The 27993-nt window shown below is 38.5% G+C and overlaps 1 protein-coding gene across 3 annotated transcripts in view; it reads left to right on the forward strand.

Moving 5' to 3' along the window:
* The window catches only part of RELN (reelin), a 536751-nt gene that overhangs the window by 339061 nt on the left and 169697 nt on the right, over positions 1-27993 (forward strand). For all 3 annotated transcript variants that reach the window (XM_019825367.3, XM_019825368.3, XM_011280339.4), the window contains exons 12-16: positions 4709-4860; positions 19531-19643; positions 21328-21536; positions 22416-22544; positions 23556-23665. In XM_019825367.3, the coding sequence (XP_019680926.3) occupies positions 4709-4860; positions 19531-19643; positions 21328-21536; positions 22416-22544; positions 23556-23665 (713 nt within the window). The remainder of the gene's footprint in view (positions 1-4708; positions 4861-19530; positions 19644-21327; positions 21537-22415; positions 22545-23555; positions 23666-27993) is intronic.

A 27993-nucleotide genomic window follows, 5' to 3' on the forward strand; every position in this document is an offset into this window, starting at 1 on the left:
AGACTGAAGATAGGTTGGCAGTCTGAGTTAATATTGTATGGAGTGGATCTTGTTTTTTCTTAAGCATGTTCATTGTTATTAAAGCAAAACCCACTTGACCATTTAGATAAAATAATAAAGCAAGGGGCCCAGGATATTATAGACAAAAATCATAAACAGTACCAAAGACTCATAGATAAAGTACAATTTTTCTTGCAGCTAAGTATCCCCTTGCTTAAAGATTAAGTAGTAACACTTGCATATTGTACTGCAACTCTGTCCAGGACTGTTTCTCTGCTAATTATCATATGAAAAAATAAAAATACTCATTATAATTTAGAAATTCATTTGTATTGCCTCTTTGCCTTACTTTAAAACAAAGATAGCACCACGTTTTACAGGGGGGAGAAAAGGAAACTAACACTTATTGAGACTCTGTCATGTCCCAGGCAATACATTCTTTTCTCTAAACATCCTCCAGCCTAGGTTATATTTCTGTCTTATTGGTGAGAAAGCTGAGTGCTTTCACCCATTCTGAAGACAATATTCTTTATTAATGTTATTCCAACAAGAGTGTAAATCAACGTAATGCATGTAATAAAAACCTAAAACAAAATTGAATTTGAGTGAAATACAGGGGAACCAATCGAAGAAAAGAATATTTGAAATGCAGTGCATGCAGGGAAGCTGTCAAATAGAGCTCATCCTTTACCTTCACCTAAGCTGTCATGGTAGAGGGAAAAACCTACATGCGAAGGTTGAGAAGGCTTCAGTCGAAGTGCACACCTTGCTAGACCTCTCAGAGCTCATACTCAAGATAAACCTCATGAATATAAATGAATGTGGAAGGGTCTTTACCCTTCTATGGCACATCCCTTATTAAATAATAGAGAATTTATCCCAAATAGAGACCTTATGAATATAATGAACTTATTTAACCTCAGAGAATTCGTAGAGATTAAAAAACCTTATGAATTTGGTAAATGTGGGATTTCTTGGCCAGTCTTTATTCTATATCTTAGCTTAAACCTAAAGTCGCCAACTTTAGGTGATCTAATATATTCTGGAAAATATAATAAAACAAATCTTCATAGGTAATGTGAAATGTTTTATTACCTTTAGAGTCTTTTATGCCAATATTTATAAACAAAAAGATGTGTCTGATTAAATTATGGCTTCTATTGCCTGTGTTCATATTCTTACTATTTTTATCAACCTAGAATGAGATAATTTAAGTTTCCATTCTGAATTATAATACACATAAATTGAATGCCTTTCTTCTTTTTTTTGAAAATTATTTTTTTATTGCAAAGAAGATAGTTAAAGTAAAAATCAAAAGTTCTCCCATGCTAACCCCATTTCTCAGAGTTAAATGTACACACGTTTTTTCAGAAAATTTTCTGTGACCACACACACACACACACACACAAACACACACACACACACCACCTGACAGATCACATTTTGTATACTATATTACAACTTGGTTTTTTAAATTTTTTTTTCAACGTTTATTTATTTTTGGGACAGAGAGAGACAGAGCATGAATGGGGGAGGGGCAGAGAGAGAGGGAGACACAGAATCGGAAACAGGCTCCAGGCTCTGAGCCATCAGCCCAGAGCCCGACGCGGGGCTCGAACTCACGGACCGCGAGATCGTGACCTGGCTGAAGCCGGACGCTTAACCGACTGCGCCACCCAGGCGCCCCACAACTTGATTTTTTAAAAACTGACAACATTCTCGAATGTATCTTTTAATTAGTAAATATTAATCATTATTTCAAAAAAAAGATGTACCAGTTTATCTAATTGAACCCCTATTGATAGACAGTATTTTAATGAGATAGACAGTATTTTAATGAAAATTTTTGTATACTTGTTATTTTTGAAAAATAAATTTCTAGGGATGCCTGGGTGGCTCAGTGAGTTAAGCATCTGACTCTTGATCTTGACTGAGATCATGATCTCACAGTTCATGAGATGGAGCCCTGAGTCGGGCTCTGCTTGGGATTTTCTCTCTCTCTCTCTCTCTCTCTCTCTCTCTCTCTCTTTCTCTGCCCCTCCCCTGCTCTCTCTCTCTCTCTCTCGCGCTCTCTCTCTCTCTCAAAAATAAATAAATATTAAAAAAAGAAAGATAAATATCTAAAAGAGAAAAGGGAAACTAGAGAATCGGATACGTATGGGTACATATACGTACATGTATGTATGTAATTCTCATTTTGATAGTTAACTACCAAATTGCCCTTCAAAGAATAGATCTCATTCTTTTTTTAAGTTTATAAAGGAAATATTTTTTAATTTCAGCTTTCCTCAGGTATCACTGACAAAAAGTTGTGAGAAATGAAAGTGTGCATCGTGGTAATATGTGTATATGTTGTGAAAGAACTCCCTCCATCCAGTTAATTAACACATTCATCACCTAACATTTATCTTTTTTGTGTGAAAAGATTTAATTTCTACTCTCTCATATCGTTCTTAAAAATATTAAACTATGAGCTGATTAAAACATAATTAATTCTATTCTCAAAGCACTCCAACATAGGTGATAGAGAGGTTTCCAGCTAAGAAACTTCTTTAAATTATCTTTGCTTACAAAAATATTCCTCATTTTTTGACACAATAGTGGAAAGTCATACTTTAAAAACCTAAATTAAACATCATTGTGACCTTGCTATATCTAAGGAACAGACTTACCTTAAGGCATTTTATTGATTATTACACTTTTTTTTCTGTATTCCAACTTCAACTCACTCTATTATAAATAATAGATATGACTGTATTTATAATAATATAGGGTTCTTTTTTCTGAGTTAGTCATCAAAGCATAAATATAAATTGCTGTGTTGCAGAGGTGTCTCCCCTGTAGGCAGACGTTCCTTCAAATGCAGTTCACATACAACCACATTTACCTCAGGAAAACATAATTTAAACCATAGAAAAGTAACACTCCTTTTCAGGGAAATTGTCATGCCTTCAAAGATACTGCTAAAACTATACAACTCTTCAAATACCACTCCTGGCCTCAAAGATTTGGATATGTTATAATTTTACTTCATGTAATTATTAAGAAACGGCCGGGGACCATATCATTTTTGTAACTAGAAAAGACCCACAACTTTGCACCCTTACCAATCTGGACTCTGAAGTGCGGGGAGTGGAAGGCTTCCTCTGCGGTCCCTCAAGGGTACTTTGTCTCCAACTAAGCTTGACCCAGTATTTATACAAATTCATAAAAGAATGAGTTTGTGCTACAACAGGCTTCTACTGAATTTTTAATAAATGCAAGATAATTTATTCAAATCACTGACACTCTTACAAAATGATTTTTTAGATTTATCTCTGCTTCTTTCTCTTCAAAGCAGACTAAACTTACCATTTCACTTGATTATAAATATTTGGGTTTCTAAAGAAAATAACTTCACTTTTTATCTGCCAATAGAGTGGGAGAAATAAAGACTAATATAGAGTAAAATTAAATATATTGGACTTTAAAATAAAGATTGAAAAAAACATATAGTCTGAACATAATCTCACACAGCTCTGTCTGTGGTAGATGTCTTGAAAATAATTCATTTAGATTCATCTAGAAGAGTGACTCATTCACAACTGATAATGAGAAAAAGACTACTAATCTCATTTTTCACTTGAATAGAGAAGGTTCTTTGAGTCCATGACAATTCCATCTTTTCAATTCAATTTTTCACTTTAAAAATAAAGCCTAAAAGGAGTCATCATATGCATCATTTATAACCTTAACTTGCTTTGTGGATCAGTAGGCTGAGTGGTTTAATTGGGATAAATGGAGCAAGTAAAAGACCAATGAACCAGTGTGAAATTTTCTTGTATGAGTCAAGAGAGGTTCGTTGTTAATTTACAGTGGTCCAGCACTATTAAGAGCTGCTTCACAAAGTTATTTTTGAGTTTCTTGAATGATTAATATAACCTGTTTAAAAAAAATGGGTATTTCCTAAACATCTTGGTTCTAAATATATTATAAACTTAAAATGGTTCAATATAATCATCCTGACATAGTACAGTCTTTAGAATTGTAACTACTAAAATAACAGCAAACTGAGATACAGAAGATCTCAATTTTAGAGCTAAACAGCAGTTGGCCTTAGGCAAGCTGCTTACTTCTGTGTGTCCTAGTTTCCTCCATCCATGGGAAAGTGAGTTGTGTGAATAGCCATGTCCAGATTAGACATGACCAGAAATAAATACTAAGGAGAAATGAGTTTAAAAATATTAGATATTTTTATTCTCCTCTGTTTATCTGAATATATATATATATATTTTGACATGATTTAGTTTAACTCTTTTCTTTTTTGGAAAACTTGCTATACTCTTGCCACTTTTACCACTTCACATTCTATAACTAATTTTTAGTGTGCAAAATACAAATGCTTATAATTTTATGATACTGTTTTTTCTGGTTCCTTATTTCCTTACTTCAAATTTGACCCCCCATCTTGATTCTAAGTACCTTGAGAGTAAAGACTATCATGTAGTAGACGTACTATATGTAATACTGATTAAATGTATCCTTCTACAGAAAAATCATAATTGTGATGGTTTAAAAGTCTGTTCATTACTTAAGATCTGTTGTACCACATCTTTATTTCAGAATCACTAATTACTAAGTAAATGTTCCTCATTAAAAATAAAGTGTTATGCTCTATAAAGCTTTGACTTAGTATTCCAACTGTTAATGATTCTCATTTTTTTTAAAGGTGGGACATCTTGGGAGCTGTCATTGGTACAGAATGTGGAACAGTAGAATCAGGTTTATCAATGGTCTTCCTCAAAGATGGAGAAAGGAAATTATGCACCCCATATATGGACACCACCGGCTATGGGAACCTGAGGTTTTACTTTGTTATGGGTAGGTACATTTTGAACAGATTTTGTTGACCTAAGGCAGAATCCAGCCCAGCCCCTATTCCTGTGGAAGTAAGATTGTTGTCTAACAACATAAAATGAAATTCGTGAAATATGAGTTCTACTGGACGAGCAAAAGCTCACACCAGCTTCAGGCCAGCCCTGCTGGAACCATCCTATAAGAGAACTGGTCCTGGCATGCCTTAATAGGCCTGGAGATAAATGCCTTCACTCCACCTCTCCCTCAGTGGTCATAGCTGAAAAGACAAGGGGAGAGAAGCTGAGAACAAATTAACTCCTTGGACAAAGCCCCTGGCTTCCCCCAGAAACAATCATCAAAGCAAGTCATTTGTTTCCATGGATATATCATCATTGCTTAACTGGTTTTTTTTTTTTTCTTTTTTTGTGGGAAGCTAAGAAACAAGTTTATAATACTTTAATAATACTCTCAACTTTCTAATATGTGGCAAACACCCAGAGAAAGTGTTTACAAGTTGTTGTGTTTTTTCCTCCAGATTATTGTAGAACAAATAAGTGGGTAAACATTTAGAAAAACACCCAGGGAAGAATTAGTGCTTTGAAATGTGGGACCTCTCAAATGTATCATGTTAGTTACATATTCTCTTGCTGAATGTCCTTCCAGAAATGTGAGTAGGTGTCACATGCCTTCCTTGTTGATTGACTGGAAAAGCACAGGCAACACCTGGAAGTGAAAGAGGAAATAAACATTTACCACCTTTGAACTTACTTGCAAAGATGTCAGTTCATCAGGACAAACAGGCCCCCTGAGTCCAGGCTTCAGCACTGGCTGTTTATTTCTCTCATACATTCCTCGCTTCCCACAGCTCGGAGTGATATGGGAAACTGTAGATTATGTCATGCTCTGAAACACTGGCTGCTTGATGCTACTTCATTTTTAATGATGATCTGTTTGATAACAGGGAAGTTGTGGATATAAAATATGATAATGTCATCTTCATACATTAAGGATAGCCCCACCTTGTCTCTGAAATGGTTTGTATATTGAAAGACCCAGAGTTCATTTTCTTTACCTAATTAGAATTCAAAGTGGCTCTCATTTTATGAAGAGAGATTCCTGGGAAACCTTAACTCTCCCCTCAAAAAAGTTGTAATAAACATTCAGCATGTCAGTACTTCTAATTTTAAACATTTAACCTTTTCACCATTTTTCACATAATATATTTGAATTCTTGCTTTTTTTCATAGTAGATATGCTACATCAATCCAATTCAGTGCCTTTGTAAGACATCATCATGTTTGTATAAGTGCCTTTGTAGAAAAGATTTAGTCATCTTTAATTCTTTTGGAAACAAAGCAGATTATTAATGAAGCAATTAAAATAATATTGACAATGAGGAAAAAAACTCATCTGAATGAGCCTAAAATACATTATTCCAAATAAAAGCATCTCCATTTTATTTTAAAAATTAATGAATTGCGACTGAATATAGAGCACCAAGCTAGGATATGTGGGGAATACAATTGAGGGTAATAGTGGCACCTGAATCTCAGAGGTGCTGATCAATGAATGAATACATGCAAGTCCCTTAAAACAGTGCCCAACTGGGGTGCTTGGGTGGCTCAGTTGGTTAAGCGTTTGACTCTTGATTTAAGCTCAGATCATGATCTCAAGGTTCATGAGTTCAAGCCCCACATGGGGCTCAGTGTTAACAGCACAAAACCTTCTTGGGATTCTCTCTACCATTCCTTCCCCTCTACCTTTCAAAATGAATAAACTTTTAAAAATGGGTTAAAAAACATTGCTTAATGAAAATAGGTAAGACCAGTATACCTTTTTTATATATTTATAAAAATTACTTAGATCCCTTGCCCACAAGTAACATCTAAAAGTCAGAGATAGACAATTACCATATGATTTCACTCATACGTGGAATTTAAGACACAAACAAGCAAAGGAAAAAGAGACAAAGGAAGAAACAGACTCTTAATTACAGAGAACAAATTGATGGTTAACCAGAGGGGAGGTGAGTGGGCAGATGGGCTAAGTAGGTCATGGGGATTAAGGAGGGCACTTGTCATGATGAGCACCAGGTGTTGTACAGAAGTGTTGAATCACTATATTGTACACCTGAAACTAATTTATCACTATATGTTAACTACACTGAGATTTTAAATAAAATGTTTATTTTATTTATTTATTTTGAGAGAGAGAGTTAGAGAACATGAATAGGGGAGGGGCAGAGAGGGAGAGGGAGAATCCCAAGCAGGCTTTTTGCTGTCAGCACAGAGCCCAATGCAGGGCTCAGTACAAACCATGAATTTGTGGCCTGAGCTGAAACCAAGAGTCAGAACCTTAACCGACTGAGCCACCCAGGCGCTCCTGGAATTTAAATTTTTTTTTACAAAAAGAGAAAGAATGTAGGGGCGCCTGGGTAGCTCAGTTGGTTAAGTGTCCGACTTTCACTTAGGTCATGATCTTATGGTCCATGAGTTCGAGCCCCGGATCAGGCTCTGTGCTGATAGCTCGGAGCCTGGAGTCTACTTTGAAATCTGTGCCTTCCTCTCTTTCTGCCCCTCCCCCACTCACACTCTGTGTGTGTCTCTCTCTCTCAAAAATAAATACACATTAAAAACATTTTTTTAAAAAGAGAATGTAATGGGCTGTAATGAAATGAAGATGCTATGACAGTGCCAAGGACACTGTAGGTCACTTCAGCTGAGGGATATGAAGAGCAACATTTCATGAGGGAGATGGCATTTGAACTTGTCCTTGAAGAATGGACATAATTTAAACCTTAAGGGATATGAAACTAATAGAACACTGTTCATTATATTTGAATAAAAACTTTAAACACACAAAAAAATTATAACTTACACCTAAGGAATAGATGCAAAAGGAAGATGATAGTTCTCTCAAAAAATAGGGAAATTAGGGACATTTTATTTTATACAAAAGTCAGAATAAAAATTGTAATATAAAAAAATCTGTCCTTACACTTCTGCCATTATATGAATGGGATAGTTTAGAGTCATATTTAAAAATGAAGAGTTAGGGGCGCCTGGGTGGCGCAGTCGGTTAAGCGTCCGACTTCAGCCAGGTCACGATCTCGCGGTCTGGGAGTTCGAGCCCCGCGTCGGGCTCTGGGCTGACGGCTCAGAGCCTGGAGCCTGTTTCTGATTCTGTGTCTCCCTCTCTCTCTGCCCCTCCCCCGCTCATGCTCTGTCTCTCTCTGTCCCAAAAATAAATAAAAAACGTTGAAAAAAAAATTTAAAAAAAAAATAATAAAAAAAATAAAAATGAAGAGTTATGGGGCGCCTGGGTGGCTCAGTCGGTTAAGCCTCCGACTTCAGCTCAGGTCACGATCTCACGGTCCGTGAGTTTGAACCCCGCGTCGGGCTCTGGGCCGATGGCTCAGAGCCTGGAGCCTGCTTCAGATTCTGTGTCTCCCTCTCTCTCTGCCCCTCCCCCGTTCATGCTTTGTCTCTCTCTGTCTCAAAAATAAATAAACGTTAAAAATAATAATAATAATAAAATAAAAAATAAAAATAAAAATGAAGAGTTAAGAATATTTTTATTTTTTATTTTTATTTTTTTATTGATTCAAGTACCAATTTATTTTTTTCAATATATGAAGTTTATTGTCAAATTGGTTTCCATACAACACTCAATGCTCATCCCAAAAGGTGCCCTCCTCAATACCCATCACCCACCCACCCTCCCTCCCTCCCACCCCCCATCAACCGTCAGTTTGTTCTCAGTTGTTTTTTTTTTTTAATTTTTTTTTTCAACGTTTATTTATTTTTGCGACAGAGAGAGACAGAGCATGAACGGGGGAGGGGCAGAGAGAGAGGGAGACACAGAATCCGAAACAGGCTCCAGGCTCTGAGCCATCCGCCCAGAGCCCAACGCGGGGCTCGAACTCCCGGACCGCGAGATCGTGACCTGGCTGAAGTCGGACGCTCAACCGACTGCGCCACCCAGGCGCCCCAGTTTGTTCTCAGTTTTGAAGAGTCTCTTATGCTTTGGCTCTCTCCCACTCTAACCTCTTTTTTTTTTTTCCTTCCCCTCCCCCATGGGTTTCTGTTAAGTTTCTCAGGATCCACCTAAGAGTGAAAACATATGGTATCTGTCTTTCTCTGTATGGCTTATTTCACTTAGCATCACACTCTCCAGTTCCATCCATGTTGCTACAGAGGGCCATATTTCATTCTTTCTCATTGCCACGTAGTACTCCATTGTGTATATAAACCAAAATTTCTTTCTCCATTCATCAGTTGATGGACATTTAGGCTCTTTCCATAATTTGGCTATTATTGAGAGTGCTGCTGTAAACATTGGGGTACAAGTGTCCCTATGCATCAGTACTCCTGTATCCCTTGGGTAAATTCCTAGCAGTGCTACTGCTGGGTCATAGGGTAGGTCTATTTTTAATTTTCTGAGAAACCTCCACACTGTTTTCCAGAGTGGCTGCACCAGTTTGCATTCCCACCAACAGTGCAAGAGGGTTCCCATTTCTCCACATCCTCTCCAGCATCTACAGTCTCCTGATTTGTTCATTTTGGCCACTCTGACTGGCGTGAGGTGATACCTGAGTGTGGTTTTGATTTGTATTTCCCTGATGAGGAGCGACATTGAGCATCTTTTCATGTGCCTGTTGGCCATCCGGATGTCTTCTTTAAAGAAGTGTCTATTCATGTTTTCTGCCCATTTCTTCACTGGGTTATTTGTTTTTCGGGTGTGGAGTTTGGTGAGCTCTTTATAGATTTTGGATACTAGCCCTTTGTCCGATATGTCATTTGCGAATATCTTTTCCCATTCTGTTGGTTGCCTTTTAGTTTTGTTGGTTGTTTCCTTTGCTGTACAGAAGCTTTTCATCTTCATAAGGTCCCAGTAGTTCATTTTTGCTTTTAATTCCCTTGCCTTTGGGGATGTGTCGAGTAAGAAATTGCTATGGCTGAGGTCAGAGAGGTCTTTTCCTGCTTTCTCTTCTAGGGTTTTGATGGTTTCCTGTCTCACATTCAGGTCCTTTATCCATTTTGAGTTTATTTTTGTGAATGGTGTGAGAAAATGGTCTAGTTTCAATCTTCTGCATATTGCTGCCCAGTTCTCCCAGCACCATTTGTTAAAGAGACTGTCTTTTTCCATTGGATATTCTTTCCTTCTTTGTCAAATTAGTTGGCCATACGTTTGTGTGTCTAGTTCTGGGGTTTCTATTCTATTCCATTGGTCTATGTGTCTGTTTTTGTGCCAAAACCATGCTGTCTTGATGATTACAGCTTTGTGGTAGAGGCTAAAGTCTGGGATTGTGATGCCTCCTGCTTTGGTCACCTTCTTCAAAATTACTTTGGCTATTCAGGGCCTTTTGTGGTTCCGTATGAATTTTAGGATTGCTTGTACTAGTTTCGAGAAGAATGCTGGTGCAATTTTGATTGGGATTGCATTGAATGTGTAGATAGCTTTGGGTAGTATTGACATTTTGACAATATTTATTCTTCCAATCCATGAGCACGGAATGTCTTTCCATTTCTTTATATCTTCTTCAATTTCCTTCATAAGCTTTCTATAGTTTTCAGCATACAGATCTTTTACATCTTTGGTTAGATTTATTCCTAGGTATTTTATGCTTCTTGGTGCAATTGTGAATGGGATCCGTTTCTTTATTTGTCTTTCTGTTGTTTCATTATTAGTGTATAAGAATGCAACTGATTTCTGTACATTGATTTTGTATCCTGCAACTTTGCTGAATTCATGTATCAGTTCTAGCAGACTTCTGGTGGAGTCTATCAGATTTTTCATGTATAGTATCATGTCATCTGCAAAAAGTGAAAGCTTAACTTCAACTTTGCCAATTTTGATGCCTTTGATTTCCTTTTGTTGTCTGATTGCTGATGCTAGAACTTCCAACACTATGTTAAACAACAGCGGTGAGGTGGACATCCCTGTCGTGTTCCTGATCTCAGGGAAAAAGCTCTCAGTTTTTCCCCATTGAGGATGATGTGAGCTGTGGGCTTTTCATAAATGGCTTTTATGATCTTTAAGTATGTTCCTTCTATCCCGACTTTCTCAAGGGTTTTTATTAAGAAGGAGTGCTGACTTTTGTCAAATGCCTTTTCTGCATCGATTGACAGAATCATATGGTTCTTATCTTTTCTTTTATTAATGTGATGTATCACATTGATTGATTTGCGAATGTTGAACCAGCCCTGCATCCCAGGAATGAATCCCACTTGATCATGGTGAATAATTCTTTTTATATGCCGTTGAATTCGATTTGCTACTATCTTATTGGGAATCTTTACATCCATATTCATCAGGGATATTGGCCTGTAGTTCTCTTTTTTTACTGGGTCTCTGTCTGGTTTAGGAATCAAAGTAATTCCTGGCTTCATAGAATGAGTCTGGAAGTTTTCCTTCCCTTTCTATTTTTTGGAATAGCTTGAGAAGGATAGGTATTATCTCTGCTTTAAACGTCTGGTAGAACTCCCCTGGGAAGCCATCTGGTCCTGGACTCTTATTTGTTGGGAGATTTTTGATGACTGATTCAATTTCTTCGCTGGTTATGGGTCTGTTCAAGCTTTCTGTTTCCTCCTGATTGAGTTTTGGAAGAGTGTGGGTGTTTAGGAATTTGTCCATTTCTTCCAGGTTGTCCAGTTTGTTGGCATATAATTTTTCATAGTATTCCCTGATAATTGTTTGTATCTCTGAGGGATTGGTTGTAATAATTCCATTTTCATTCATGATTTTATCTATTTGGGTCATCTCCCTTTTCTTTTTAAGAAGCCTGGCTAGAGGTTTATCAATTTTATTTTTTCAAAAAACCAACTCTTGGTTTCGTTGATCTGCTCTACAGTGTTTTTAGATTCTATATTGTTTATTTCTGCTCTGATCTTTATTATTTCTCTTCTTCTGCTGGATTTAGGCTATCTTTGCTGTTCTGCTTCTGTTTCCTTTAGGTGTGCTGTTAGATTTTGTATTTGGGATTTTTCTTGTTTCTTGAGATAGGCCTGGATTGCAATGTATTTTCCTCTCAGGACTGCCTTCGCTGCATCCCAAAGTGTTTGGATTGTTGTATTTTCATTTTCGTTTGTTTCCATATATTTTTTAATTTCTTCTCTAATTGCCTGGTTGACCCACTCATTCGTTAGTAGGGTGTTCTTTAACCTCCATGCTTTTGGAGGTTTTCCAGACTTTTTCCTGTTGTTGATTTCAAGCTTCATAGCATTGTGGTCTGAAAGTATGCATGGTATGATCTCAATTCTTGTATACTTATGAAGGGCTGTTTTGTGACCCAGTATGTGATCTATCTTGGAGAATGTTCCATGTGCACTCGAGAAGAAAGTATATTCTGTTGCTTTGGGATGCAGAGTTCTAAATAGATCTGTCAAGTCCATCTGATCCAATGTATCATTCAGGGCCCTTGTTTCTTTATTGACCGTGTGTCTAGATGATCTATCCATTTCTGTAAATGGAGTGTTAAAGTCCCCTGCAATTACCACATTCTTATCAATAAGGTTGCTTATGTTTGTGAGTAATTGTTTTATATATTTGGGGACTCCCGTATTCGGCGCATAGACATTTATAATTGTTAGCTCTTCCTGATGGATAGACCCTGTGATTATTATATAATGTCCTTCTTCATCTCTTGTTACAGCCTTTAATTTAAAGTCTAGTTTCTCTGATATAAGTATGGCTACTCCAGCTTTCTTTTGACTTCCAGTGGCATGATAAATAGTTCTCCATCCCCTCACTCTCAATCTGAAAGTGTCCTCAGGTCTAAAATGAGTCTCTTGTAGACAGCATATAGATGGGTCTTGTTTTTTTATCCATTCTGATACCCTATGTCTTTTGGTTGGCACATTTAGTCCATTTACATTCAGTGTTATTATAGAAAGATATGGGTTTAAATTTTTTTTTTCAACATTTATTTATTTTTTTGGGACAGAGAGAGACAGAGCATGAACGGGGCAGGGGCAGAGAGAGAGGGAGACACAGAATCGGAAACAGGCTCCAGGCTCTGAGCCATCAGCCCAGAGCCCGACGCGGGGCTCGAACTCACGGACCGCGAGATTGTGACCTGGCTGAAGTCGGACGCTTAACCGACTGCGCCACCCAGGCGCCCCGGAAGATATGGGTTTAGAGTCATTGTGATGTCTGTAGGTTTCATGCTTGTAGCAATGTCTCTGGTACTTTGTCTCACAGGATCCCCCTTAGGATCTCTTGTAGGGCTGGTTTAGTGGTGACAAATTGCTTCAGTTTTTGTTTGTTTGGGAAGACCTTTATCTCTCCTTCTATTCTAAATGACAGACTTGATGTATAAAGGATTCTCGGCTGCATATTTTTTCTGTTCATCACATTGAAGATCTCCTGCCATTCCTTTCTGGCCTGCCAAGGTTCAGTAGAGAGATCGGTCATGAGTCTTATAGGTCTCCCTTTATATGTTAGAGCACATTTATCTCTAGCTGCTTTCAGAATTTTCTCTTTATCCTTGTATTTTGCCAGTTTCACTATGATATGTCGTGCAGAAAATCAAGTTATGTCTGAAGGGAGTTCTCTGTGCCTCTTGGATTTCAATGCCTTTTTCCTTCCCCAGATCCGGGAATTTCTCAGCTATTATTTCTTCAAGTACACCTTTCAGCACCTTTCCCTCTCTCTTCCTCCTCTGGAATACCAATTATGTGTATACTATTTCTCTTTAGTGCATCACTTAGTTCTCTAATTTTCCCCTCATACTCCTGGATTTTTTTATCTCTCTTTTTCTCAGCTTCTTCTTTTTCCATAACTTTATCTTCTAGTTCACCTAGTCTCTCCTCTGCCTCTTCAATCCGAGCCGTAGTTGTCTCCATTTTATTTTGCAACTCATTGATAACATTTTTTAGCTCCTCCTGGCTGTTCCTTAGTCCCTTGATCTCTGTAGCAAGAGATTCTCTGCTGTCCTTTATACTGTTTTCAAGCCCAGAGATTAATTTTAGGACTATTATTCTAAATTCACTTTCTGTTATATTGTTTAAATCATTTTTGATCAGTTCGTTAGCTGTTGTTATTTCCTGGACGTTTTTCTGAGGGGAATTCTTCCGTTTTGTCATTTTGGATAGTCCCTGGAGTCGTGCGGGACTGTGGAGCACTTCCCCTGTGCTGTCTTGAACAACTTGCATTGGTGGGCGGGGCCGCAGTCAGACCTGATGTCTGCCCCCAGCCCTCTGCTGGGTCTATAGTCAGACTGGTGGGTACCTTCTCTTCCCCTCTCCTAGGGGTGGGATTCACTGTGGGGTGGTGTGGCCCGTCTGGGCTACTTGCACACTGCCAGGCTTGTGGTGCTGGGGATCTGGCGTATTAGCTGGGGTGGATCGGCAAGGTGCACAGGGGAGGGAGGGGCAGGCTCAGCTCGCTTTTCCTTTGGAGATCCACTTCTGGAGGGGCCCTGCGGCACCGGGAGGGAGTCAGACCCGCTGGAGGGATGGATCCACAGAAGCACAGCATTGGGTGTTTGCACGGTGCAAGCAAGTTCTGTGACGGGAACTGGTTCCCTTTGGGATTTTAGCTGGGGGATGGGCAAGGGAGATGGCGCTGGCGAGCGCCTTTGTTCCCCGCCAAGCTGAGCTCTGTCATCCGGGGCTCAACAACTCTCCCTCCCATTGTCCTCCAGCCCTCCCGTTCTCCGGGCAGAGCTGTTAGCTTATAACCTTCCAGAAGTCAAGTCCCTCTTGCTGTCAGAACACACTCAGTCTGGCCCCTCTGCTTTTGCAAGCCAGACTAGGGGCTCTGCTTGGCCAGCGGGCTGCCCCTCTGCCCGGCTCCCTCCAGCCAGTCCTTGGAGCGCGCACCGCCTCTCCGCCCTCTTCCCTGGGCCTATCGTCTGCGCTTGGCTCTGAGACTCCGTTCTGCTAGTATTCTGGCGGTTTTCTGGGTTATTTAGGCAGGTGTAGGTGGAATCTAAGTGATCAGCAGGACGCGCGGTGAGCCCAGCGCCCTCCTATGCCGCCATCTTCCCAGGATCCTCCAAGAATATTTTTAAAAATTTAAGGGTTTGAAGGGAGAAGAGAATGCCAAGCAAAGCCAGTATTTTTGAAGAAAAAAAAAAAGCAATTATAAATTTGCATGACATGTTTGAGGCAGGTGAATTTTCCCAGTATAACTGAATGGAAGGATAGAAGGGGAGCAGGAAAAGGGAACTGGAGACGAGTGTTGGTTTTCTTTAATATCAACTAAGAGGAGTTCAGATTCTCTTTCTCTAGGCAGCATGCAGCCCTCAGATGATTTCTGTCAGTTCTGTGACACATTCTCATCTGTGTTTTAGAAAGATAACTCTGGCACAAGTGTGAAGGAAAGACTGAAATGGTCAGAAATTAGAGAACAGGAGACCAGTTAAGGTTAGGTAGGGTTGCCAGAGTGAAAGGAAGAAAAACAAAATAGCTTTTTAAATTTTTTTTAAATTGAGGTATAATTGACATACAATATCCTATTAGTTTCAAGTGTACATCATAGTGATTCGATAGTTTCATTTAAAAATAATTCCTATGATGAATCTTAGTTACCATCTGTCACCATACAATTATTACAATATTTTTTACTATATTCCCTATGCTGTACTTTTTATCCTCGTGACTTATTTATTTTATAACTGGAAGTTTGTACCTCTTAGTCCCCTCTACCTATTTAAATCTGAATTTCAGATAAAGAACAAATAATTTTTTGTATAAATATTGTTCATGCAATGTATTTTATCTGGCAACACTAAGTTAGGAGACTATTGCACTAGTCCAAGCAACAAAAGAATATGGCAGTGACAGTGGTAACAATGTGAAGGAGGGAACAGAAAATAAGTAGCTGAAGAGAAGGAACCAACAATTGAGGTTCACACCCAAGTGACTATGGGGATTATGAGAACAATATTGGAAAGGACAGAGATTTCTTTCTTGGATGAGTAGAAGAATGGTACCATTTCCTGAAATAGGAAATGTCCAAAAATAAATAAAGAGTAAATATGGACTAGAAGATTCTGACATTAGATGTGTTGAGGTTGAGGCTTCCAGAAAGCCATATGAAGGTGGAAATTCTCATCAGGGTCTGAATCAGATTTGAAAATCATCAGCATACAGGTGACAGTTGGAGCCACTAGAGTTGCTGTGTTCTCCCAAACAGAAGGCAGAGTAAACAAAGGGCATGAAAAAGGCTCAGAGAGAACCCTCATCTAGTTAAAGGTAGAAGGCATATATATAGACAAAGGATACTGAGAAAGGACATAAAGATATGTGGGAGGAAGGTGCCATTCTGCACTGAAGAAGGAAGGGAAGAGTGTGGTTTGGGGGTGGGGATCAGCAGTGCAGGGAATGCCACAGAGAGTCCAACCAGGATAGGGGCTGAGAGCCCCCCCCCACTGACTTCGGAGAGAGTATCCCCCATGGTGTGGTGCATGGGAAACCCAGGTATGTAAAGTTAAAAGAAATACAGACATGTGTCACTGAAAAAGGACCATTCCTTCAAGAAATTCATCAGTAAATAGAAGAAAAGAAATGGGGTCTAAGATCTTGAGGTTTAGAAAGCAGAATCTAACAGAGGTGGTTTTCACATAGGATAGGATTTAATAGGACAGAACAGTAGGGTAAGATTGGGTAGGATAAGACTGGACCTGTAGAAAGACTTTAAAACTTTGGTAGCTGATGGAGAAGAAAGCAATATGGGAAGAGATCTAAGATTTGGTAGACAATTTATAATGGCACCTTAGGAAAATCAGTGCCTGGTTGTTAATCTAGGGAAGATCATACTCCCTTCCTGTCTGGCCCTACCTATATGTTCTTCCTGGTTTCATCCCTGGGTTCATATCCATCTACTGTGCCTATTTCTGGAAAATTTGCTCAACTTTCAAAATTCGGTTCTGGTCTGTTTCCTTCATTCATACATTCATTCATTCATTCAACAGAAATTCATGGAGGGCCAGTATCCAACACTGTTCTTAGAACCAGAATGCAGTGAATACGACAAAAATAACCTAACGTACATCATTCATTCATTATTCCTTCAACATATTTATTGAACATCTCCCGTAGCCCACACTGTATCTCTTTTCTCTGAATTTTGGCTGCAATTATGGCAGCACAATACAGTTTACCACTAATTATCCTTCTTTGGTGTATATTAACCTTGTTTTCTTTGCCAAATTACAAATTTTTTGAGGTTGGGGCCTATTTTCCCTTAAGCCCAATGCCCTATACATAGTAAATAACAAAATCACTTTCCCAATATAAATAAGTATCTTAAAAGCTACTTAAAACAGGACTCAAAATATTTTAAAACTAACTGTCCATCTAGTATTTATTGAAATCTTCTATACTTGAATTGCTGTACAAAATGCCCCTTGAGTCATACCTTTCCACAATACATCAAAGCGAATGAAACTGAAGAAGGAATCTGTATCTTTCTGTACGAGCTGCTGTCACAGAAACTTCACAGAACTGATAAATTGCCCCCAGAGGGATCTTTTAGATAAAGTCTGTCATCCTTTTAAAGTCTTGGCTCCTTTTGGACTTTCTTCTTCTGTCATTCTGGGCTGGATGAGCTCTCAAGTGTGTTTCAGCTCCCTCTGAAAGGCAGGTGAAGTTCACGAACTGTTCTTAAGAGAGCAGAGATTTACAGGGAACAAATCAATGAAATTAGAGAGTACTGATGGTTCAGTCCCTATGTCTCTGGGTATGTTGCTTAAATCCACACTGCCTGTGACTTTTCACCTTTTCTTTGTTCTTTTTTGTAAGTCTTTAGTATGTCCTTAATAAAGAAGTTACATTTTTTTCGATGGGAATTTAGTTTTCATGCAGATCTTTTCCCCCAGAGGCAGTCATTTAGGATGACTTTCCTAGCTATATTTAACCATAATATAGAAGTATGTAAGGAAATGCTAAAAATTATGACAGCAGATATCAGAATCCTGAAGGTTTTCTCTACCATTTGTTGCTCTTAAACAAGGACATCCTAACATCTGTTAGGTTGAAGGTAACATTATCACCATATCTTCAGATTAGTTAACTCAATAAAATTTATTATATGCCAAGTTATATATGTCTAACAGGTGTAACATGCTATATTTCTATGCTTTATGACTACCACCATCCAAGTTACTTCTGTTATTATGATCCTTCTTATGCTAATTAAGGTCTAGCTTTCTTACTTAAAACATCACATATTAGCAATTTCTCCTGATCGACCCCAATAACCCACGATGAAATGGAGCTAGACATTCCTCCTTTCCTTCCTCCCTCTCTCCCTCCCCCACTGCTCCATCAGTCCATCTTTCTTTTCTTTTCTTTTTTCTTTTCTCCTCTCTTCCTTTTTCTTTCTTTCTCTTTGTCTCTTTCTCTCTTTCTTCCTACAGATGGTGTTCTAGAGTTTTGAGGTTGCCTTACTGTCACCATAGAGTATTAGCAGCAGAAATTGCCTATAGATGAAAATTAACATTAATGGTGATTAATTTAAAAACTGGAGGGCATTTTTTGAAAGAGTAATAAAATTAAGAGTTAACGTTATAATTTTTGGACCATAAGGATAGAATATTTTCCAGGAAATCCATGTACATACCTACATTCCTGCTATTGTGATTGCTGCTGTTATGAATGATAATGGCAGGTGGGGAGACGTTTCTGGTTACACATGTAATCCTTTAAAATCCAGTTTCCAGGGGCGCCTGGGTGGCGCAGTCGGTTGGGCGTCCGACTTCAGCCAGGTCAGGATCTCGCGGTCCGTGAGTTCGAGCCCCACGTCAGGCTCTGGGCTGATGGCTCAGAGCCTGGAGCCTGTTTCCGATTCTGTGTCTCCCTCTCTCTCTGCCCCTCCCCCGTTCATGCTCTGTCTCTCTCTGTCCCAAAAATAAATAAAAACGTTGAAAAAAAATTAAAAAAAAATAAAATCCAGTTTCTGCACACAGTTCATAGAAGCCAGCAATAGTAAGGATTATTGGCTGAATGCAGTAGTGAAAAGAATAGAGGGTCAAGGGCTAAAAGACACACCATTGACTCATGGCTTTTCCACCAATTAGTTGAATGGTTTTCAGTTTCAGGTACCTGTTCTGTTACTCAGTTTTGTCATCAGGATGATCTTAGTTACTTCTCAGTTCTAATGTTCCATTGTTTCATTTGACTGTAAAGTAGGATGATACAGAATATTTATAGTTTGCACTCTCCAACAACCAAATGAGGTACCAGAAGTAAAAACGAAAAATGTAAGATGAACTGCATTTAAAATACAAATACCAAATATATGCTAAACTATTGAAGATACTGTGTGCAACAGTTTAAATATTACCACTTCAGAAATAGTTGATCATTTTTAAAAAACCAGTATCAATAGGTTCCGAATTTTGGCCATTAAGACCTTAAATGTAAGGAAGTGATAGTTTATTAAAAAGCAGAGTACATCTTTTCAATGTGGGTTAAAATATGGACAGGTTCCACAGCTCATTGCAGACCGTCATTTGAGCAGTCTCGTGAAGCACAATAGTTAACTTTGGCCTTCCCAGATATCAAGTCTTTGATCTTTAGCATGGCTCTGAACTATCTTTACAATTATTTCCTTGGGTCTAGTTAATTTTATTTATGGTCATTCTTAAGTGACATCTGGTTTCTGTTGTTATTTTTTTTATTTGAAAGCTAACACTATACCTGTTTATGGATGCAGTTAACAACTTAAAATTTTTGTTTTGCACAGGAGGAATTTGTGACCCTGGAGATTCTCATGAAAATGATGTCAACTTATATGCAAAGATTGAAGGAAGAAAAGAGCACATTACACTGGATACTCTTTCCTATTCCTCATATAAGGTATATATGCCAATCCATGTGCCAAATGGCCCCACTGTAGACTTCCCTAGACAAGTCAAAGTCAAAACCATGAAGACCAAGCTAGATGCAGAAGAGAACACTCTGGGGCGCCTGGGTGGCGCAGTCGGTTAAGCGTCCGTCTTCAGCCAGGTCACGATCTCGCGGTCCGTGAGTTCGAGCCCCGCGTCAGGCTCTGGGCTGATGGCTCAGAGCCTGGAGCCTGTTTCCGATTCTGTGTCTCCCTCTCTCTCTGCCCCTCCCCCATTCATGCTCTGTCTCTCTCTGTCCCAAAAATAAATAAACTTTGAAAAAAAAAAATTAAAAAAAAAAAAAAGAGAACACTCTGTTCTAGAAGCCCAGAAATTTGCCAGATTTCTTAAAAAGTGACATGGACATTGTAATACTCACTTTTCCCCCCTGATACAAAGGAAAAATGAGGTTTTATTGGGAAAAATTAATTAGACCCCACCAGAGATTATAAGATGGGAGACCAGTACTCTGAGAATGATTTTTGTACCCAAGAAAGCCCTAAAAGTGGTTCTAATTATAAAGCTTCACAGACTTGTTATCAGGCATCATGGGCATTTTTCCAGCATTTTAAGATTTCCTTGGCAGAAGACATTGTATAAGTACAGATTATTACTACTTTTGCTTTATTTTATTTTATTTTATTTTATTTTATTTTATTTTATTTTATTTTATTTTATTTATTTTCTTTCTTTCTTTCTTTCTTTCTTTCTTTCTTTCTTTCTTTCTGGCTAATTATAGCCACTGAAATTGGCCTCTTTTACTTTCCCTTTGGATCTAGGACATCTGCAGGCTGTAGTTATGTGAAAACATCTTCAAAATTATGTGTGATGCTTGTCATTAAGTGTGGAATTATTTTTTTCTAGTGGTAGGTTTATTTGTGCTGAGACTACACTCACCCATTCATTACTAGTTAGGCTTTTCTCCACGTTGATGGCACCCTTGGTACTATAAAGAGCTTGAACACAGCCAGCACCTAGCATTTCATGGTTTCAGTTAGAAGACAGGTGATTAACACTGAAGCTAGAATAGGGAACAACCAGAGAAGGTATTCGCACACTCCATCTGCTAGGGTCACCCAAATTATCGCACATGGGATTTCATAATGGACTAGTTTTCCAGCTGTGACTAGCTAGCGTTACACCTGCTCTGGTCCTCTGCACGCCACAGACCAAACGAGTTACGTAAGTTATCATGGGTTAACTTGTTGACTCTGGCAGTTACTGCCTAGAGTCATATTTTCAGAATACCTAGTTTGGCAACGGTTGGTACCATACAAATTCACTTTAAAAGAGGACTGATGATAAAGTATTGATGCGAAGTTGCTTTTGTCTTGTGCCAAGATCTATAAAATGGATACCTATGCTTTGGTAACTTTAAGGACCTTACACTCATTTATCTTCAGGTAGAGGGGCCCTGATCAGTACACACAGAGAGCTCCAGGTGCCCGCAAAGGAAGAGTCCTAAGTGACTCAAACAAATGCCCACTGAAGACCACATCTACTACCCGAAATAACAGATGGAACACACAAGACCTCCCCTGGTGCTTAACAAATGGCAGTTATATGCATAGTAATTGCAAGCTTGAATCTAGGAGAATTCTCACAGACTCACGTAGAGGGCATTACGAATGATTTTGGTTTCCTTTGTTTTGAAGGTTCCATCTTTAGTTTCTGTAGTCATCAATCCTGAACTTCAGACTCAGGCTACGAGATTTTGCCTAAGGCAAAAAAACCACCAAGGACATAACAGGAATGTCTGGGCTGTGGATTTTTTCCACGTCTTACCTGTTCTGCCTTCTACAATGTCTCACATGATACAGTTTTCCATTAATCTGGGATGTGGAACACATCAGCCTGGTAACAGGTAGGAAGCCCTATTTTTTGAGTGTGTGAACCAGTTAAAAGTGAACATGTAGGGGAACGTGACTGGCTCAGTTGGTAGAGCATGTGACTCTTGATCTCAGGGCTGTGAGTTGAAGCCCCATGTCGGGTGTAGAGATTACTTACAAAATAAAATCTTAAAACTAAAAAATGAACATGTGGACTTGGCTGTTAAGTCGGAGCAACTTCTCCGTAGGTTTTCAGCTGAATTTTTAATGAAACATCCTTTAAAAAAAAATACACACTTTCCCCCAAAGAAGAGCTCTTCAATTAATATGCAGAGTGTGATTGGATAATTTTAAGTAGAAATGACTTGGTTCTAAGAGCTCGGTCTTAGGTATCAGAAGTGTTTGCACATGCTGTGGCAGCCGTCCATGCTGACAGATTGCTGAGAGAAAAGAAAAACAAATAACTGAAGAAAAGCTTGACCCCATGTTGGTTAGTGACCCCCTAATAATAGGCACGGAAATCAATTAACACTTCAAGAGCTATGACTCCTGCGTTTCACTTCTCAGAAGTGTTGCTCATGTCCTTTCTAAGAATTTTTTGAGTCTCACATTCACAGGATGAGGTGGCAGTGTGAGACGTGGTAATTGCCTTGCCATCTATCAAATTGGAGAGCACAGACTCAAGCTACCATTTGTTGGCTTCAAAAGATAGTTCATTTCTATAGCCGTAATTGAACCGTTTGCCCTTTGAAGGCTGGTCAGACTTCAGTGGAGGGGAGAACAAGGATTTTGGACACAGCATCTTAAAATTTGTTACACTAGTTCTGCAGGTGTTTACTGTACTTAGCCAGAGGTGAGTCATTTCATTTTGTTATCTTTGCCCTTTTTTGTTGTGCTTGTTCTGGTGTTATCAGTGTCAGCCTGGAGTTTTCCACCAACCATGGGCGTTCCTGGTCCCTCCTCCACACTGAGTGTTTACCCGAGATATGTGCTGGACCCCACCTCCCCCACAGCACTATCTACTCCTCCGAAAACTACAGTGGGTAAGTAAATTCTCTGAGATATCAGGAGATTTGAATTCATGTTGTGACTCAAAATCTACCAATAAGCTCGAGACTAATAGTTTTTCATAATAGGTAAGGAACGAGCTTTCTCTTCTTCAGGTGATTTAGGAAGGATCTCATTCAAACAAACAAACAAACAAACAAATGACAGTAACCAGTAAATCTGATGCATGATCACAATTTGTAGGGTCATTCATTCATTTATGCTCTTGGCTTTTATATTTTGGATATATATAACTTAAACTTAGACATAAGTTTAAATTCTATGTAGTGATTCCATGGTTATTGCCAAAAGGCTTCTTGCCAAACTACTTACTTAGGGAAAGATGCAGCATAGAGAGGTGGAAGAAAGTTAAGCTGTGCAATTGAACCAGGTTCAAATCCTGGTTCTGCCATCTACTTGGGTAATGATATTTCCTCCCTAACTTTCCCCTTTTTCCACACAAATTAAGGACAATGATACACCCCTTTGAGGGCTGTGCAGAGAATTAAAGATGACTGCCAAATACTTACCACCTTACAGAGTAAACACTGGATAAACCAATAAAAAAATATTTCCAAGCATGGCAAAATTAAGTTGAGAATTATTTTCTTTCTTAGCCTCTATTTAAATGTGCATAGGACAGGGAATAGCAAAAAATAGAAAGCAGTCAATGCTAATCAGCCCCATGTCTGCACAGATGCTTATCCTCAAATAATATCTAAAGTCTGAGTATTGATGTAAAAATTTCTTACAGGAATATCTAAAAACAAAACAAATATCACTTGCTAATAAGAACAAACCCATTACTCTAGTGTGATATGAATGTTTTTAGAAGTTATATGCTTGTCTTAAAACTGTAGCCAAACTCCACAGGTGAATTTAAAGACTTTATTGCCAAACTTTAGTGCTGTCCCAAGCATACGGAAACTACAGCATCAAAAGATGTAAAATAGGTTCAAAAGATGTGGATGTAGTTTTGAAGCTGTTTTGTGCTAAATTTCTTGCAGGTGGAACCGAATAACGATTCCCCTTCCTAACGCAGCACTAACCAGGGACACCAGAATTCGCTGGAGACAAACGGGACCAATCCTTGGAAACATGTGGGCAATTGATAATGGTTAGTTTATGCCTGTCATAATCACATGCCATTGATGTAGAGTCTTCCTGTGCTTTTGTTCGTTGGCACAGACTTAATCACATTTCTAAGTCATGGTCTTGCGATTCATTAAACGCCCTTTCTTCCCTTTCTCCTTTGCATTCCGTTAGAAGCCCAGGGATGCACAATCAGAAAAAAAAGGCAGCAGAGTCAGCAATATTAGATGCAAGAATGTTTCAACATACAGAATTTAAAAGCCCTGAAACTCAAATTCACAGTTGATGACAGGGGATATCCTAACATTTTCTTTGAATGTTTTACACAAAATTAACATAAATACTTACCATACTGCATGTATTAAAATAAGAGCCATTCTTCTCTTAGTAACTACCACAACATCTGGAAGGCTTATCTTTTAGATGCAGACACCACACATTAAGGGAACATCATCTCTCAAATGAAAGTTCTGAAGTGAAACTTCTACCTCCTTCTCAGAAAAGTGCATAACAAGAAAATTTAGATATACATAAAATATCCTATGTTATCATTAATTTTTAAGCGAATTGTTGATCATTTTTGCATAACTTTAAAGCCAATGTCACTTATAACAGGTGCACATGAGAGAAGATATTTTAAGTTATTGGGATGCATGACTCAATTTCTTATATTTGTTATTAATAGCCTGTTTTTCTTAATAATTCTAATTACAGGAAGTGTCATCGATTTCTTATTTTCAGAGTATATCAATTTGACTGAAAAGTTATACTACAAGGAAGTAGAAAGGGAGGGAAGGAGGGACAAAATGTCAATACTTAAGCAAACTTAGCATAGCCACTGTCTTTGATCGATTTTATAAAGTAGGAAAAGCCTACCTCATTCTTTCATGCTGATTTTCCATGTTTTAATAATCTTTTTGCTACTTTGAATAATTTAAAAATGGATACACATTTAGTGGAATACATTCTTGAAACTCAGGAATAACTTCAGGCAAGAAAACTTACTGATGAGCCAATGTAAATTCTTTAAACACTCTGTATTCAGAGAAGACCAATAAAAGGCCCGGACTTCAAAGACCACATTAGTTATATAGGTATAAACATAGTATGTTTGCAAAACCATCTAAAGGGTTAATTTGTTTAAAAGAAGTTTTGGGCGCCTGGGTGACTCAGTCGATTAAGCGAATGGCTCTTGATTTTGACTCAGATCATGATGTCATAGTTCAAGAGCTCAAGCCCCACCCTGGGGCTCTGTGCTGGTGGTGAGGAGCCTGCTTAGCATTCTCTCTCTCCTCTCGCTGCCCCTCCCCTATTCTGTCTCACTCTCTCCCTCAGAATAAATAAAGAAATTAATTAATTAATTAATTTTAAAAATGCAGTTTCTCCACTGGCAGAACATTTTGCATAGCATTTGAATTACAATGCCTGTTCACTAGTTCTAGGGAATAAGTATGTACCTCTGAATAATGGGATATGGGTGACTTTTACCCTGCTGTCATACTTTTACGGGTCCTATAATGAACTTATATTACTTTGATAATAATCAAAGAAATCGAAAAACCAATACTAAAGCAAATGAGGAAATTAAGAGTGCTGTGAAGCACATATAAGCCTATGAAAAGAATATCTAAATTTCCTAAGCAAGGCAATTACTAAGTCAGAAAGGGTCCCACCATCTTGTTTTGAGTAGAATGAGAAAAGGTAAGAATATATGAAAAGAGCATGGTTAGCACTGTATGTCAGATGCAAAACTTGGGACAGAATCGCCTCGATTCTGTTATCATCCTATGTGTGAGGTGTTCACAAAAACAAGACCTGCTCTCCGGCTTCTTCATGAGGCTTGAAGAGGACATACACTCAGTCTTTCCCAAGAGAAATGTGTGCCAACTTGCCAAAGAACACTTCTGAAATCTCTCCCACTTCACTATGGAATGCCAAAAGGATGTCAAGGAAAACAAACATAGACAAAAAAACAGGTCAATATCCTACTTTTGTTAGATATGTTTTTCCTGCTAGTGTGTACAGAAAGTATTTTCAGAATTATCCTGAAATTCCTAGCAGAACGGAAAATCCTAGGGCAAAGTATGTTTGTTAATCACTTTCTAATATTCTCAGCTTGATTAAATTAATAATAGGGGTAAAAACAAAGCTGACCTTTCCACACTCATAGGAAAAAGGAACCTATCAACTTACTCATGCTGTGAATCCCGATGACCCCAGTGTTTGCAGGGAAGGATGACACGATTCTTAATTGCAATTTTTTTCATTGACTGGAAGAGTCTTGTTTTATTGTTGAAATTTTTTTTGCAGTGGAAGCTTTTTGAACATAGGTACACTGTAGGGCAGCCTCCAGAGTGACCCTGCAAAATGCAATGAAGCACTTACAGAACTTAGAATAAATCCTTCTGCAGCCATAAAATCATGTTCTGGGAACACAGTCTGTAGGCTTTTCCAAGCTACAGAAGAGTGAAGCCCTTTCCTGATTTCTCAGCACTTTGCTGTCTAGTGGAGCCCAGCAAGGCAGATGGAGCAGGAAGGATTCTTGACCCCAATATCGTGATGATCATAACTGTATGGTTCCAGGCAGCCTGCTAAGCATGAACATTTCATTTACTCTTCCTCCAAGGATTATTATCCTACTTTAAAGAATAGGGACACTGAGGCTTAGACAGGATAAATCACTTATCCAGAGTTTCCCAAGTGAAACAGGAATTTGAATCCAGGTTTATTTGACACCTAAAACCCGTAGCTTTAACCATACAACCTACTATCTGCTCTCTTCCTCAACCATCAGTTTCCTTCAGCCAAGAGTTTTTCCTGGCCTGCTTTGCATCACACTTGAATTACTGGCTCCAGAGAACAAGTGTTTGTAGGAGCATAGGCCACAGGGAAATTTATTTTAAAATGAAATCATTTAGGGATGCCTAGGTGGCTCAGTTGGTTGAGCATTTGACTCTTGATTTTGGCTCAGGTCATGATCCCAGGGTTATGGGATCCAGCCCCACATTATGCTCCACACTGAGCATGGAGCCTGCTTAAGATTCTCTCTCTCTCTCTCTCTCTCTCTCTCTCTCTCTCTCTGTCTCCCCCCACTGCCCCCCGCTCCTCTCCCATACCCATGCTTGCTCTCTCTCTCTCTGTTTCTCAAATAAAAAAATAAAAATAAAATGAAATCATGTAACTATTTTGGCATGATTACAAGACAGAAAAGAAGATGATAATGGATGGCAAATCTGTGCCTAAAATTGAACATGTGAGGTCTTAACAACTGTTGCATCTCTAATTCCTCATTGGTTTTGTTCCCTTTTCACACTTTGTTATGTTATTCATTGTGCTAATTATCAAGAGGCTTAATATCTATAAATATATTTGAGCCTGAGTATCTCAGAGCCTACCATTCAACCATTAGGAATCCTTTTCTTGATATTCCAGTGATTAGAATTTAGGTTTATAACATCGTTATCAGTCAAGCCCACCATTTAGGAAAAGATATGCATTTCTGAGAAGACAATGCACGACAGATTTTATTTTAACTCCCCACTTCAGGAAGGATGGGTTAATGTTTAGAAGGATATTTAACAATCATCTGCAAGATGTTATAGATTTCTCCCAGATAAGAATGGAAGTTATAGTTGTTTTTTTGTTCAAGTGCGCAAAGGCTTTATTGGAATTGGGATTTGTATTGACAGTAAAGGGTTATAGAGCCTCACAGAACAGGAAACAACTTCAAAATCATTACTGTCACTCTCCTAAAATCTAGCAGATAATTCCTGTCCTAGAAAATTTCTGTCTCCTGAACATATTTGCTTCTAGTTAATATACTTTTCAGATGACAGTTCTCTCCTCTTCCAAGTCACCCCTGTCTCCAAGCCTTGTAAATTGTCATTTTATCTTGCAAAGCAGTTTAAGAATTGAGCTAAACTCTTCATAGTGTAAACTATGGCTTTCAGTGTTTCCCCTTCCATACCAAGGAGATGCATTATATTGGTTATTGATAAACATAAGAGACATTTATTCCAACCCCATCAGTTGTGTGAACCAACTATCCTAGAAGGCAAAACCTGGGATTTATTTATTTAATGACGTTAGTTGAGATCCTGAATCAGGTACTGGGATGGGCCTTGTCAAGGTAACAATAAGCGGATCAGGTGGTGACTCCGCACTCACAAACTTATGGTCAACTGGCATAGATAGATGTTATTTAAGAAAAGAAATTTACACAAGCATATACTGCAAATTATAAAGATTATTAAGAGAAAAGTACAGGGGGCTATGGGTTTCTAGCAGATAGGCTCATCTAGTGCAGATGGATTAAGGAAGAGTTAGTTATAGTTTTTAATTAAATTATAATGT

Source organism: Felis catus, chromosome A2 (assembly GCF_018350175.1).
Source record: "Felis catus isolate Fca126 chromosome A2, F.catus_Fca126_mat1.0, whole genome shotgun sequence".
In the NCBI taxonomy this organism is placed as follows: Eukaryota; Metazoa; Chordata; class Mammalia; order Carnivora; family Felidae; genus Felis; species Felis catus.